This window comes from Canis lupus, chromosome 35, assembly GCF_048164855.1.
Source record: "Canis lupus baileyi chromosome 35, mCanLup2.hap1, whole genome shotgun sequence".
Classification (NCBI taxonomy): Eukaryota; Metazoa; Chordata; class Mammalia; order Carnivora; family Canidae; genus Canis; species Canis lupus.
The window spans coordinates 23,666,999-23,679,015 of NC_132872.1; the positions used below are offsets into that span (position 1 = coordinate 23,666,999).

Sequence of the window (12,017 nt, forward strand, 5' to 3'; positions counted from 1 at the left end):
ATTTCACTTAGAATTCTGAAAAATTTCACATGTAGAATTTGCAAGGATATAAATATGCCTGACTCAACTGGATGAATATGTGCCTTTAACACATCTCTAGAAGTGATTTTAGATAATTAAGAGGAATAAAAGTAAATTCCTTGGTATAGTATGATTGTCTTCATTCTAACTACTTTTTTGAGGAACAAATAGGGCATTGAGCAAATGGCCTTCTTGCTTCTCCTTGAGTGTACGTGTGGTTTTAAATACTGAAAAAGAAATAGGAAAGGAAGAAAGTTTTCTGACTATACAAACAACCTCCATATTCAACCTAGCATATTAGAAAATAGGGTTTCCTTTCTCTCTTTGCTCTGTTTACCTGGGCCTTACCGACCTGTGGACATAGGTTAATCTGAATGAGAATGGACTGCTGAGGCTGTTGGTTCTAGTTTCTCCTCTGGGAATCCTTTTGCCATCTGGTTATAGATACTTATACATATCTCTCAATGAACAGCCTAGTATTATGGGCAAAGCACGGGGACTAAGAACTCTAGAAACTCGGGAGTAGAGTTCTGATTTTTTCCCTCTATTTTCTTTGTGGGCATTTCACTTCTATGAGATGCAGTTTCTTATATTTAATCGACAAGGTTAGACCACATGATTCAAGAATCCTATTCTAAAATTTGATACTTCTGTTTTGTTCACGCATATGTACACACTAACCCCCCTAAAATGGTACTGAGACTCAGTTTCCAATATGTGAAGGGAGGGTGAGTGTTCCCACACAGCACTACATAATTCTCCAGACATCAGCTGGGTGTTCAAGGATTCAACTCAATTCTGACACTATCTACCCAGAGAGATAGCATCAGATTCCACAGGTTAAGGGCTCAGTTCTACAAGACTGCCCCCCTACTTCCACTTCAGACATCAGATATTGCAAGCCTCGGTTGCTACCTGTACTTCTGACCTACAAGCTATAAATCACAGGTTCCCATGACCTCTTCCTCAAGTTTGGTTGATTTGCTAGAATGGCTCACAGAACTCAGAGAAACATTTTCCTTACTAGATTACTGATTTATTATAAAAGGATACAACCCAGGAATAGCCTGATGGAAGAGATGCATAGGGCAAGGTATGTGGGAAGGGGCACAGAGCCAAGCTCTTGCCAGATATGCCACTCTCCTCAAATATCCAGGTGCTCACTAACCCAGAAGCTCTCTGGACTCTATCCTTTTGGGGTTTTATGGAGGCTTCATTACATAAGTGTGATTGATTACATCGTCAGCTATTAGTAACTGATTCAACCTCTAGCCCCTCCCCCCTCCCTGAAGGCCATGGGATAGGACAGAAAGTTCCACCCTTAATCACATGGTTGGCTTCATGGGCAACAAGTCCCAATCCATAGGTGCCCTCTAAAAGTTATCCCATTAACATGACAAAACATACTATAATAACTCTCAACACTTAGGAAATTCCAAGGGTTTTGGGATCTGTGAGCCACGAACTGTGGATCCTAAGACCAGATACATATTTTTAATGAATTACAATATTATACCTTCTTTCCTAACATAAGATTTAGAAACCAAAGGAAAGTCTTTTAAGCACCTCAGCTTTTAAGCACCTAAGCTAGTATTTTTATTTAATTTGTTTTCCTTTCACCCTCTGGACTTCAATTTGTTGACTTTTCATTTATCTGGAATTGAACTCTTACTCTCTCCATCTGATCATTCCTTTTTTTCTTCCCAGGTTCACTGAGATATGATTGATATATAGCATTATGTAAGTTTTAAGTCATACATGATGATTTAATACACTTACATGGTGGGAAATAATTACCATGGTAGGGTTAGGTAACACTTTCATCACTCACATAAGTACTTTTTTTTTTTTTTTTTGTGGTGAAAACATTTAAGATCTACTCTCTTAGGAGTTTTCAAGTATGGGGCAGCCTGGGTGGCTCGGCGGTTTAGCACCGCCTTCAGCCCAGGACATGATCCTGGAAACCCAGGATCGAGTCCCATGTCAGACTCCCTGCATGGGGCTTGCTTCTCCCTCTGCCTGTGTCTCTGCCTCTCATTCTCTCTCTCTCTCTCTCTCTCTCTCTCTGTGTCTCTCACGAATAAATAAATTTAAAAAATGAAAAGAAAAAAAAAGGTGTTTTCAGTATGTAATACAGCATTGTACATTATAGTTTGACATTATATGTTTGACATTAGATCCCCAGAACTTACTAATCTTATAACTGGAGATTTTTACCCTGTGGCCAACATCTCCTCATTTCCCCCAACCCCCCACCCCTGGAAATAATCATTCTTGTCTCTATTTATAAAAATTCAGCTTTTTTAGACTTCACATATAAGTGGTATCAGGCAGTATTTGTGTTTTTGTCTAGTTCGTATCACTTAGCATGATGTCCTCAAGATCCATCCATGTTGTCATAAACAGCAAGATTTCTTTCTCATGGCTGAAAAGCATTCCGTTTGTGTGTGTGTGTGTGTGTGTGTGTGTGTGTGAGAGAGAGAGAGAGAGAGAGAGATAATCTGATTTATTAATTTTTGCTTCTTGCCTTTGCTTTTGATGTCATATCCAAAAATCATTGACAAGACTAATGTCAAGGATATTTTTCTTCTATGAGTTTTACAGTTTAAGGTCTTATTTTTAAGTCTTTAATCCATTTTTAAAAAATTTTTTAATCCATTTTTAATTAATTTTTGTGAGTGGCATCAGGGGTCCACTTTCATTCTTTTGCATATGATTATCCAGTTTTCCCAACTCCATTTATTCAGGAGACTATCCTTTCCACACTGGGTATTTTCTCAGCTCCCTTGTAATATCAGTTGACTGTGTATCTTTGGATTTATTTCTGAGAAATTCTCTCTCTTTGGTCCATGTGTCTGTTTTTTAAAAAATTTTTCTTTTATTGGAGTTCAATTTGCCAACATATAGCAGAACACCCAGTGCTCATCCCGTCAAGTGCCCCCCTCAGTGCCCATCATCCAGTCACCCCAACCCCCTGCCCACCTCCCCTTCCACTACCCCTTGTTCATTTCCCAGAGTTAGGTGTCTCTCATGTTTTGTCACCCTCACTGATATTTTCACTCCTTTCCCCTTTATTCCCTTTCACTAATTTTTATATTCCCCAAATGAATGAGACCATATAATATTTGTCCTTCTCCGATTGACTTATTTCCATGTGTCTGTTTTTATGCCAATATGTTACTGTTTTGATTACTAAAATGAAATTACTATATTGCTTTGTAATGTAGTTGCTTCATATTGTAGTTTAAAATCAAAAAGTGTAATAGCGTATGGTTTTCTTCTTTTCTCAGGATTGCTTTATTTTTATTTTTTAAATTTTTTTAAAAGATTTTACTTATTTTTATTATTTATTCATGAGAGACCCAGAGAGAAAGGCGGAGACACAGGCAGAGAGAGGAGAAGCAGACTCCCTGTAGGGAGCCTGATGTGGGACTCGATCCCAGGACTCCAGGATCATGCCCTGAGCCAAAGGTAGACGCTCAACCACTGAGCCACCCAGGCGTCCCTCAGGATTGCTTTAGATATTCAGGGTCTTTTGTAGTTCTTTATGAATTTTAGGATTGTTTCTTCTCTTTCTAAAATGCTACTGGAATTTTAATAGGGATTACACTGAATCTGAAGATGTCTTTGGCTAGTATGGACTTTTTAACAGTATTAATTTTTCCAATCTGTGAATACAGAATATGCTTCCATTTATGTGTGTCATCTTTAGTCTTTCACCAAAGTCTTATTGTTTTCACTAGATGGATCTGTCACCTACTTGGTTATATTGATTTCTAAGGCTGTTAACTGTTTTAGATGCAATTATAAAAGGAATTATTTTTCTTTTTCCAATAGCTTGTTTTTAATGTACAGGAATGTAGTCGATATCTGTATATTGATCCTATTGTATCCTATAACTTTACTTAATTCATTGATTTGTTCTAACAGTTTTTTTAAAAGATTATTTATTTTAGAGGATGTGAGTGGGGGAAAGGGCAGCGGGAGAGGGACAGAATTTCAAGCAGACTCCCCACTGAGGCCAGAGCCTGATGCAGGGCTCAGTCTCATGACCCTGAGATCATGACCTGAGTTGAAATCAAGAGTTAGACCCTTAACCAGCTGGTTAGGTGCCCCCATTCTAACAGTTTTTTTATTTCTTTAGGATATTATATATGTAGGATCATGCCATCTTAAACAGACCATTTTACCTCTTCCTTTCTGATTTGAATGCCATTTATTTAGTCTTCTTGCCTAATTGCCTTGACTGGGACTTTTAATATTATACTGAATAAGATGATGGGAGTGAGAACCCTTGTCTTGTTCCTCATCTTAGCAGGAAAGCTTCAGCCTTTCACAATTGAGTATGATATTTGCTGTGGGTTTGTCATATGTGGCCTTTATTATGTTGAGATATGTTCCTTCTGTACCCAATTTATTGAGGGTTTTTATCATGAAAGAATGCTGAATTTTGTCAGATACTTCCTGTATCTGTGGAGACGATTTTTTATTCTTTATTTTATTAATGTGGTATATCACATTTATTGATTTGTATATGTTGACTCATCCTTGTATCCCAGGGATAAGTCCTCTCCTGACCCTGGAATATGATTCTTCTAATTTGCTCTGAATTCAGTTTGCTAATATTTTGTTGGCAATTTTTGCATTACATTAATCAGAGATATTGGTCTGTCATAGGGAGAAGCAGGCTTCTCACAGGGAGCCCGATGTGGAATTCCTCTGAGTAGAACAGGGTTTTGGTTGCAGTGGGAGGTCCCCTTCTTTGGTGTTTCAGTCTTTAGGTTGCCCTTTTTAACCTTTCCACCAGCATCAGCCTTCCTGGTTTCACATTTCTTCTCTCTAGTATCTGGCTTTTCAGCTTTTTCACCTACCAACTTGGAAGATGGGAAAAAGCAGTCTGTGTCCATTTTTTAAACCAGATTGTCTTTGTTACTGAGTTGTATGAGTATTTAATATGTTTTGGGTATTAACCCATTATTGAATATATTATTTGCAAGCATCTTCTCCCACTCAGTTAATTACCTTTTCATTTGTTGATGGCATCTTTCAGTGTAAAGAAGCTTTTTAGTGGGACATAGTGTCATTTGTTTATTTTTGTTGCTCCTGCCTTTGGAGCGAGATCCAAAAAATTATCGCTAAGACCAATGTCAAGGAGCTTACTGACTATGTTTTTTCTTCTAGGCATTTTATAGTTTCTGGCCTTACAGTTCAAGTCATTTTGATTGGATTCTCTCTTCCATTGATCCGTGTGTCTGTTTTTATGCCAGTACTATACTGTTTTGATTAACTTTTTAGTATAGATTAAACTCAGGGAGCGTGATATCTCTGGCTTTGTTCTTCTTCAAGATTGCTTTGCCTATTTGGGGTCTTTCGTGGTTCCATACAAATTTTAGAATTAGTTTTCCCAGTTTTGTGAAAAAATGCCATTGTAATTTTGATAAGGATTACATTGAATCTGTACAGATTGCTTTAGGTCATATGGATGTTTTAATAATATTATTTCAATTCAGGAACATGGAATATCTTTCCATTTATTTGTGTCTTTAGTTTCTTTCATCAGTGTCATAATTTTCAGTATGCAGGTCTTTCACCTCCTTGGTTAAATTTATTCCTAGGTATTTTATTCTTTTTGATACAATTGCATATGATTGTTTTCTTGATTTAGATTTCTTGATTTTTTTCTGATAGTTTCTTATTAGTGTATAAGAATGCAACAGAATATTTTTTGAGTGTTTGGTGGAGTTTGCCAATGAGACCATCTGGTCCTGGTCTTTTCTTCGGAGGCTTTTGATTCAATCTCCTAACTAGTAATTGGTCTATTCATATTCTCTGTTTCTTCCTGATTTAATCTTGGAAGATTGTTTGATGTTAGGAATTTCTCCATTTCTTCTAGATTATCCAATTTGTTCATAATAGTTTCTTCTGATCCTTTGTAGTTCTGTGATATCAATTGTAACTTTGCTTTTATTTCTGGTTTTATGTATTTGAGCCCTCTCCCTCTCTTTTTTCCTTGGTGAGTCTAGCTAAAGGTTTGTCAATTTTGTTTATCTTTTTGAAGAAAAGCTCTTAGTTTCAATGATCTTTTCTGTTGTCCTTTTAATCTTCATTTCATTTATTTCCATTATTTCCTTCCTTCTACTAATTTTGGGGTTTTGTTGTTGTTTTTGTTATTCTTCTTTTTCTGTTTTCTTTGGGTATAAAGTGGTTAGATTGTTGATTTGAGATTTTTCTTACTTTTTGAGGTAGGCCTCTATTGCTGTGAACTTCCCTTTTATAACCACGTTTGCTGCACCTCATAAATTTTTGTATAATATATTTTTGTTTTCATTTGCCTGTAGGTATTTTTTTATTTCTCCTTTGATTTCTTTGATGACCCATTGGCTCTACAGTAGCATGTTTAATATCCATATTTTTTGTGTTTTACCATTTCCTTCCTGTAATTGATTTCTATTTTCACATCATTGTGGTCAGAAACGATGCTTTATATGATTTCAGTCTTCTTGAATTTATTAAGAGTTGCTTTGTGGCCTAACATGTGATCTGCCTTGGAAAATGTTCCATGTGCATTTGAGAAGAATATGTATTCTGGTGCTTTTGGATGGAATGTTCTATATGTTTATATTTTAAGTCTATGTGGTGTAATGTGTCATTTATGGCCAGTGTCTCATTATTGATTTATTGCTGTCAGTTTTTACTTTTAGGCATGTTAATATTTGCTTTATATATTTTGGTCTTCCTATGTTGAGTACCTATGTATTTATAAATGTTATGTTTTCTTATTAGAGTGACTCCTTCATTATATAATGCCCTTCTTTCTTTTTTATTGTAGTAAAAGAGTGATGAATGTAAAGCTGTATCAGCTTTCTTTTTGTTTTCATTTGCATGGGATATCTTTTTCTGTCCCTATCCCTAACACTTTTAGTCTGTGAGTGTTCTTATTTCCAAAGTGAATCTCTTGTTGGCTGCATATAGATGAGCCCCTTTTTTAAAAATCCATTCAGCCATTCTATATCTTTTGATTAGAAAATTTAGTTCATTTACATTTAATTATTGATAGATATGTACCTACTGCCATTTTGCTCATTGTTTCCTGGCTTTTTTTTGTAGTTTGTCTCTTCTTTTTGTCTCTTCACTTCTGGTTTTATAACCTTCCTTAGTATTACATTTAGATTCCTTTCTAATTTTCTTTTGTGCATTTACTATAAATATTTGCTTTGTGATTACCATAAGGTTTACATATATCATCATATATATATGTGTATATGTGTGTGTATTTATATATATATAATATATATAAAACAATCTATTTTAAGTTGATAGTAACTTAAATTTGAATACATTTCAACAGTCTACATTTTAATCTCCCCCATGTTTTATGTTTTTGATGTCACATTTAATATCTTTTTATTTTATGTATCCTTTAATTATTGTAGTTTTAGTCAATTTTTACTTTTGTCTTTTATATTAGCTTTATAAGTGATCAGTCCATTATCTTTATGTTTAACTTTTCCTATGAGATTTTTACTTTTGCATGTTTTCTTGTCATTAGTCAGTATCATTTCTTTTCAGCTAAAAGCAGTCTCTTTAATGTTTCTTCTAAGGCCCATTTAGTGGTGATGAACTCCTGTAGCTTTTGCTTATCTGGAGAACCTTTTTTTCTTAGTTTTTTTTTTTTTTTGCCTCGATTCTAAATGATAATCTCACTGTGGGTGAGTATTCTTTCCTTAAAGTGCTTCGAAAATTTCATGCCATTACCTTCTAGCTTGAAAAGTTGCTGCTGAAAAGTCTGCTGATATCCTTATAGGGTTTCCTATGAATGTAATAGGTTCTTTTTTCTTATGTTGCATTTAGGAGCCTCTCTTTATCTTTATGTTTTGACACTTTATAGTATGTCTTGATGTTGATCTTTTTGGATTCATCTTTTTTTTTATAAATCTCTGTACTTCCTGGACCTAGATGTCTGTTTCCTTCCCATTTTAGGGAATTTTTCAGTCATTATTTCTTCAGATAAGTTTTCTGCTTCTTTTTCTTTCTCTTCTTTTTCTGGGGCCTCTATAATGTGTATATTATTCCACTTGATGTTGTCCCATAGGTTCTTTAAGGTATTGTCACTTGTTAAAATTATTTTTTCTTTTTTCTACTCTTTGTGGGTGAGTTCATTGCTTTGTTTTCTAGCTTGCTGATTTGTTTTTCTGCTTCTTCCAATATGCTGTTGAACCCCTGTAATGTACTTCTCAGTGTAATTATGTATTTTTCAGTTCTGTGAATTATGTTTGGTACTTTCATATATTTTCTCTTTGTTGAAGTTCTTTCTGTGCACTCTTCTCTGGTAAGCATCTTTATAACGTTATTTTGAACTCTTAATCAGGTAGATTGCTTATCTCCATTTCATTAAGGTGTTTTTCTGAGGTTTTGTCTTGTTCTTTCATTTGGAACATATTCCTCTGTCTCCTCATTTTATCTGATTCTTTGCATTTGTTCCTATGTAGTAGATGAAACAGATGCCTCTCTTGTAGGAGTCTTATAGAAGTGGTCTTATGTAGGGGATGACCAATGGGGGCCAGAAGCACAATCCTACCCTGGCCACCAGAACCAGGTGCTCCCTGGGTTTTTCCTGTGTGGGCTGTGTGTACCCTCTGACTGTGGTATAGCTGAGCTGTGGTGTGGCTGGGTGGATGGGGTTCTTCTCCAGCCTGGCTGTGATATATTTTTGTCAGAAGTGTGTGTGTGTGAGGAGGTGGAGAAAGTGGCACTTGCCTGGCTGGCTATGGCTTGGCTTTGGTACAGGGTATGGAATGGTGCTTGCTTGGCTGGCTGTGATGTGCCTGTGATGTGGGATGGAAGCCCCATATGTGCTGGCAGGTTGGAGGGAGATTGTCAAAATGGTGCTCACCAGCACCAGTATTAGTAAGGTAGAGTGAGATTACAAAAATGGTATCTGCCAGTGCTTCTGTTCTAGAGAAAGCCCTAACAGGTTCCTTCCTTTCTGGCAGTTACTCTAGGATTAGTGTGTCTCCCTCACATATGGTCTAGGCATTTTACAGACTTCTCCTTTTAATACCATAAGATCCAGTAATTCCACTACTGAATATTTACTCACAGAAAATGAAAACACTAATTCAAAAAGATATATGTACCCCCATGTTTATAGCAGCATTATTTCCAATAGCAAAGATATGGAAGCAACCTGAGTGTCTATTGATAGATGAATAGAAAAAGAAGATGTGATGTGTATATATATATATATATATATATATATATATATGCCATGAAATATTATTTAGCCATAAAAAGAATGAAATCTTGCCATTTGCAACAGCATGGTTGGACATAGAGAGTATTAGGCTAAGTGAAGTAAGTCAAAGAGAGAAAGACAAACACCATATGATTTCACTTTATGTAGAATCTAAACACACACACACACACACACACGCAAATGAACAACAACAACAACAAAAATAGAAACAGACCCATAAGTGGTTATTGGAAGGAGAATAGTAGGTCTATGGGTGGTTGTCAGAGAGAAGGAGAGTGGGAAGTACAGGCTTCCACAGCTATTCGTTCCTACAGCTGTGGAACGAATAAGTCATGGGGATAAAAGGTACAGCATAGAGAAAAAAATGATATTTTAATCACATTGTGTGGTGACAAATGGTAGCTACACTTGTGGTGAACATAGCATAATGTATAGAGTTGTAGAATCACTATGTTTTACACCTAAAACTAATGTAACCTTATGTGTTAAGTATACTTTAATTAAAAAAAGATTAAAAACTATCTCTGAAACAAACAAATATATACTACTTTTGCACTGGGTCCTGGGGCAAGGAAGTCTATAAGTCAGTCCTTTAAGGGCAGGTTTTTCATTCCCTGCAGTTCTGGACATAATCCTTGTTGGTTTTTTGTTTTGGGGGCTGGTCTTTCAGGTGCAGTAGCCAAGGGGTGGAGTGCCTAATGTGGAGCACAAACTCCTTGCTCCTTAGAGAAACATTCCGTGTTTTTAAAATTTCATTCTGATTGTGGATTGCAACTTTTTGGTTGGGGATTTTGGTGAGACCATATCTCTGCCTCTCCTACCAAACTCAGTGGGGCCCTTTTATCCTTTGTTGTGGAAATGCTGTTCATCTAGTTTTTTAGATTTTTTTTTTCAGAGGAAGTTATTCCATATGTAGCTGTAGATTTATGTCCATAGGAGGAGGTGTGTTCAGTGTCTTCCTATGCTGACATCTTGAACCCAACCCCAGGAGATTTCTTAAAGAGTCTACCTGATGAGAAATGTAACAATTCAACAACTAAAGTATTTTAGAAACCCAGCCTGTAATACTATAGGTAGAACATGATCAGCCTGTATCTTCTATGGGGGTGTTTTTTTTTTATGGGGGTGGTTTTAAAAGTACTGTATCTAGATCCTATCCACAACCAATTAGTTTAGAATCTCTGGGACATGAGGCTTGGACATTGGTGTTTTTAAAAAGCTTCCATGTGATTTTATGCTATTTAGGGTAAAGAATGATTGTTCTATTTTCCTTTATCAGTTTTCACCTAGGAAATATTTTATGAATTTCTTCTATACATATGGCACTTCTTATTTTTTATCACTTGTAATTCAGCATAGATTGAAGTATATAAGGTCCCACCAAATGCTATGGCCATTTTACCTATTAGCATCACCACTAAACTTTTTTTTGTAGACTTATCTTCATATGGTTAAATAATTAACATGTTCAAGGATTGTGTTTCTGACTGCTTTTCTATTCCTGAAGTTAAATTTTAAGGTAATATTAGTACTATTAGTAAGAAGTCATTGGAAAGAGAAAATTGTATTTTGTAAGTGTGATGCCATTTCATAGATGTTGCTATTCTTTTGAGGTAGCCAGACCACATTTTGATATGGTGACATTTCTTAACAAAATGAAAAACCTTAAGTAGTTAAATACCCTTTAGAAAGACTAATAAAATTGCTAATTGTTCTTGCCCACTGTGGGCAATGTGTTTAGTTCTTTGACATCAAATTACAGATATTAGTAATTTTGTAATTAGAGTATTAAAGCTAGTAAGACAGAATAAGGGACCATCTAAGCAAGAGAAAAAATACTTTTTCCCACAAAGTCACTTTGGAATATTTTAAATATGTTATCTCATCTCTTCCCAATTTACAGATATGATTCAACAGGTACATGGCTTTTCTCTCGTTTTTTTTTAACTAGTCGGTGGTTTGAACAGGGGTTTGATGAGGGCTCTCTTTGGTGCTAGAGCTCATGTCCCCCAACTCCCTCCCTGCCATCAATATTACATTGTCTTTATATCCCTAGAAAATCTTGAATTGTGAATACATAGGTGATATTTGAAATCATTTTTATGTGTTTCTTTTATCTATGATATGATTTAGCCTTTTTTTCCCCCCAGGATAATACCCTTCAAGCTGAATGGCCCTCAGCAGATGAATCTACCACCAGCAGTATTTCACCACTTGATTTCAGCTCTGGTCCTCCCTCAACCACTGGCAGGGAACTCTGGTCAGAAAGCCTTTTGGGTGATTTAGTATCTACACCCAAATTAGCCTTTCCCTCGAAGGTGGGCCTCAGTTCTTCCCCAGAGGTTTTAGACGTTAGCAGCTTGACTCTTCATTCTGTCACCCCAGCAGTGCTTCAGATTGGCTTGCCTGTGGTTTCTAAGGAAAGGACTTCTGGATCTCACATATTAGAAGATGGTAAGGGATTCTAATTACTTTTCATGCTTTTTTACTTTGTTGAATCAGATAACAAGGATTTTGAAGACAGAAAGAGACTAGGTTTAACAGAAAAGCATGGTAGCGTCTATTAGGAGTAAATATCTTGGGGAAGCTGTGTGAGAGAGGGAACAGTCAGATTTAATTGATTGAAATGGAGATTCCAAATAGGTAAATAATAAGAAAAGAACTTGGTGGGCTAGGGTGGGGATCAATTAATAGATATTTTGAACATCTTATTAAAGAATATATAATTTAAATTACTATT

General features: G+C 35.9%; 1 protein-coding gene across 2 annotated transcripts in view; it reads left to right on the plus strand.

The window, feature by feature from the left end:
• Nucleotides 1–12,017, plus strand: part of IMPG2 (interphotoreceptor matrix proteoglycan 2) — an 81,648-nt gene that overhangs the window by 52,569 nt on the left and 17,062 nt on the right. For both annotated transcript variants that reach the window (XM_072811834.1, XM_072811833.1), the window contains one exon: nucleotides 11,428–11,731. In XM_072811834.1, the coding sequence (XP_072667935.1) occupies nucleotides 11,428–11,731 (304 nt within the window). The remainder of the gene's footprint in view (nucleotides 1–11,427; nucleotides 11,732–12,017) is intronic.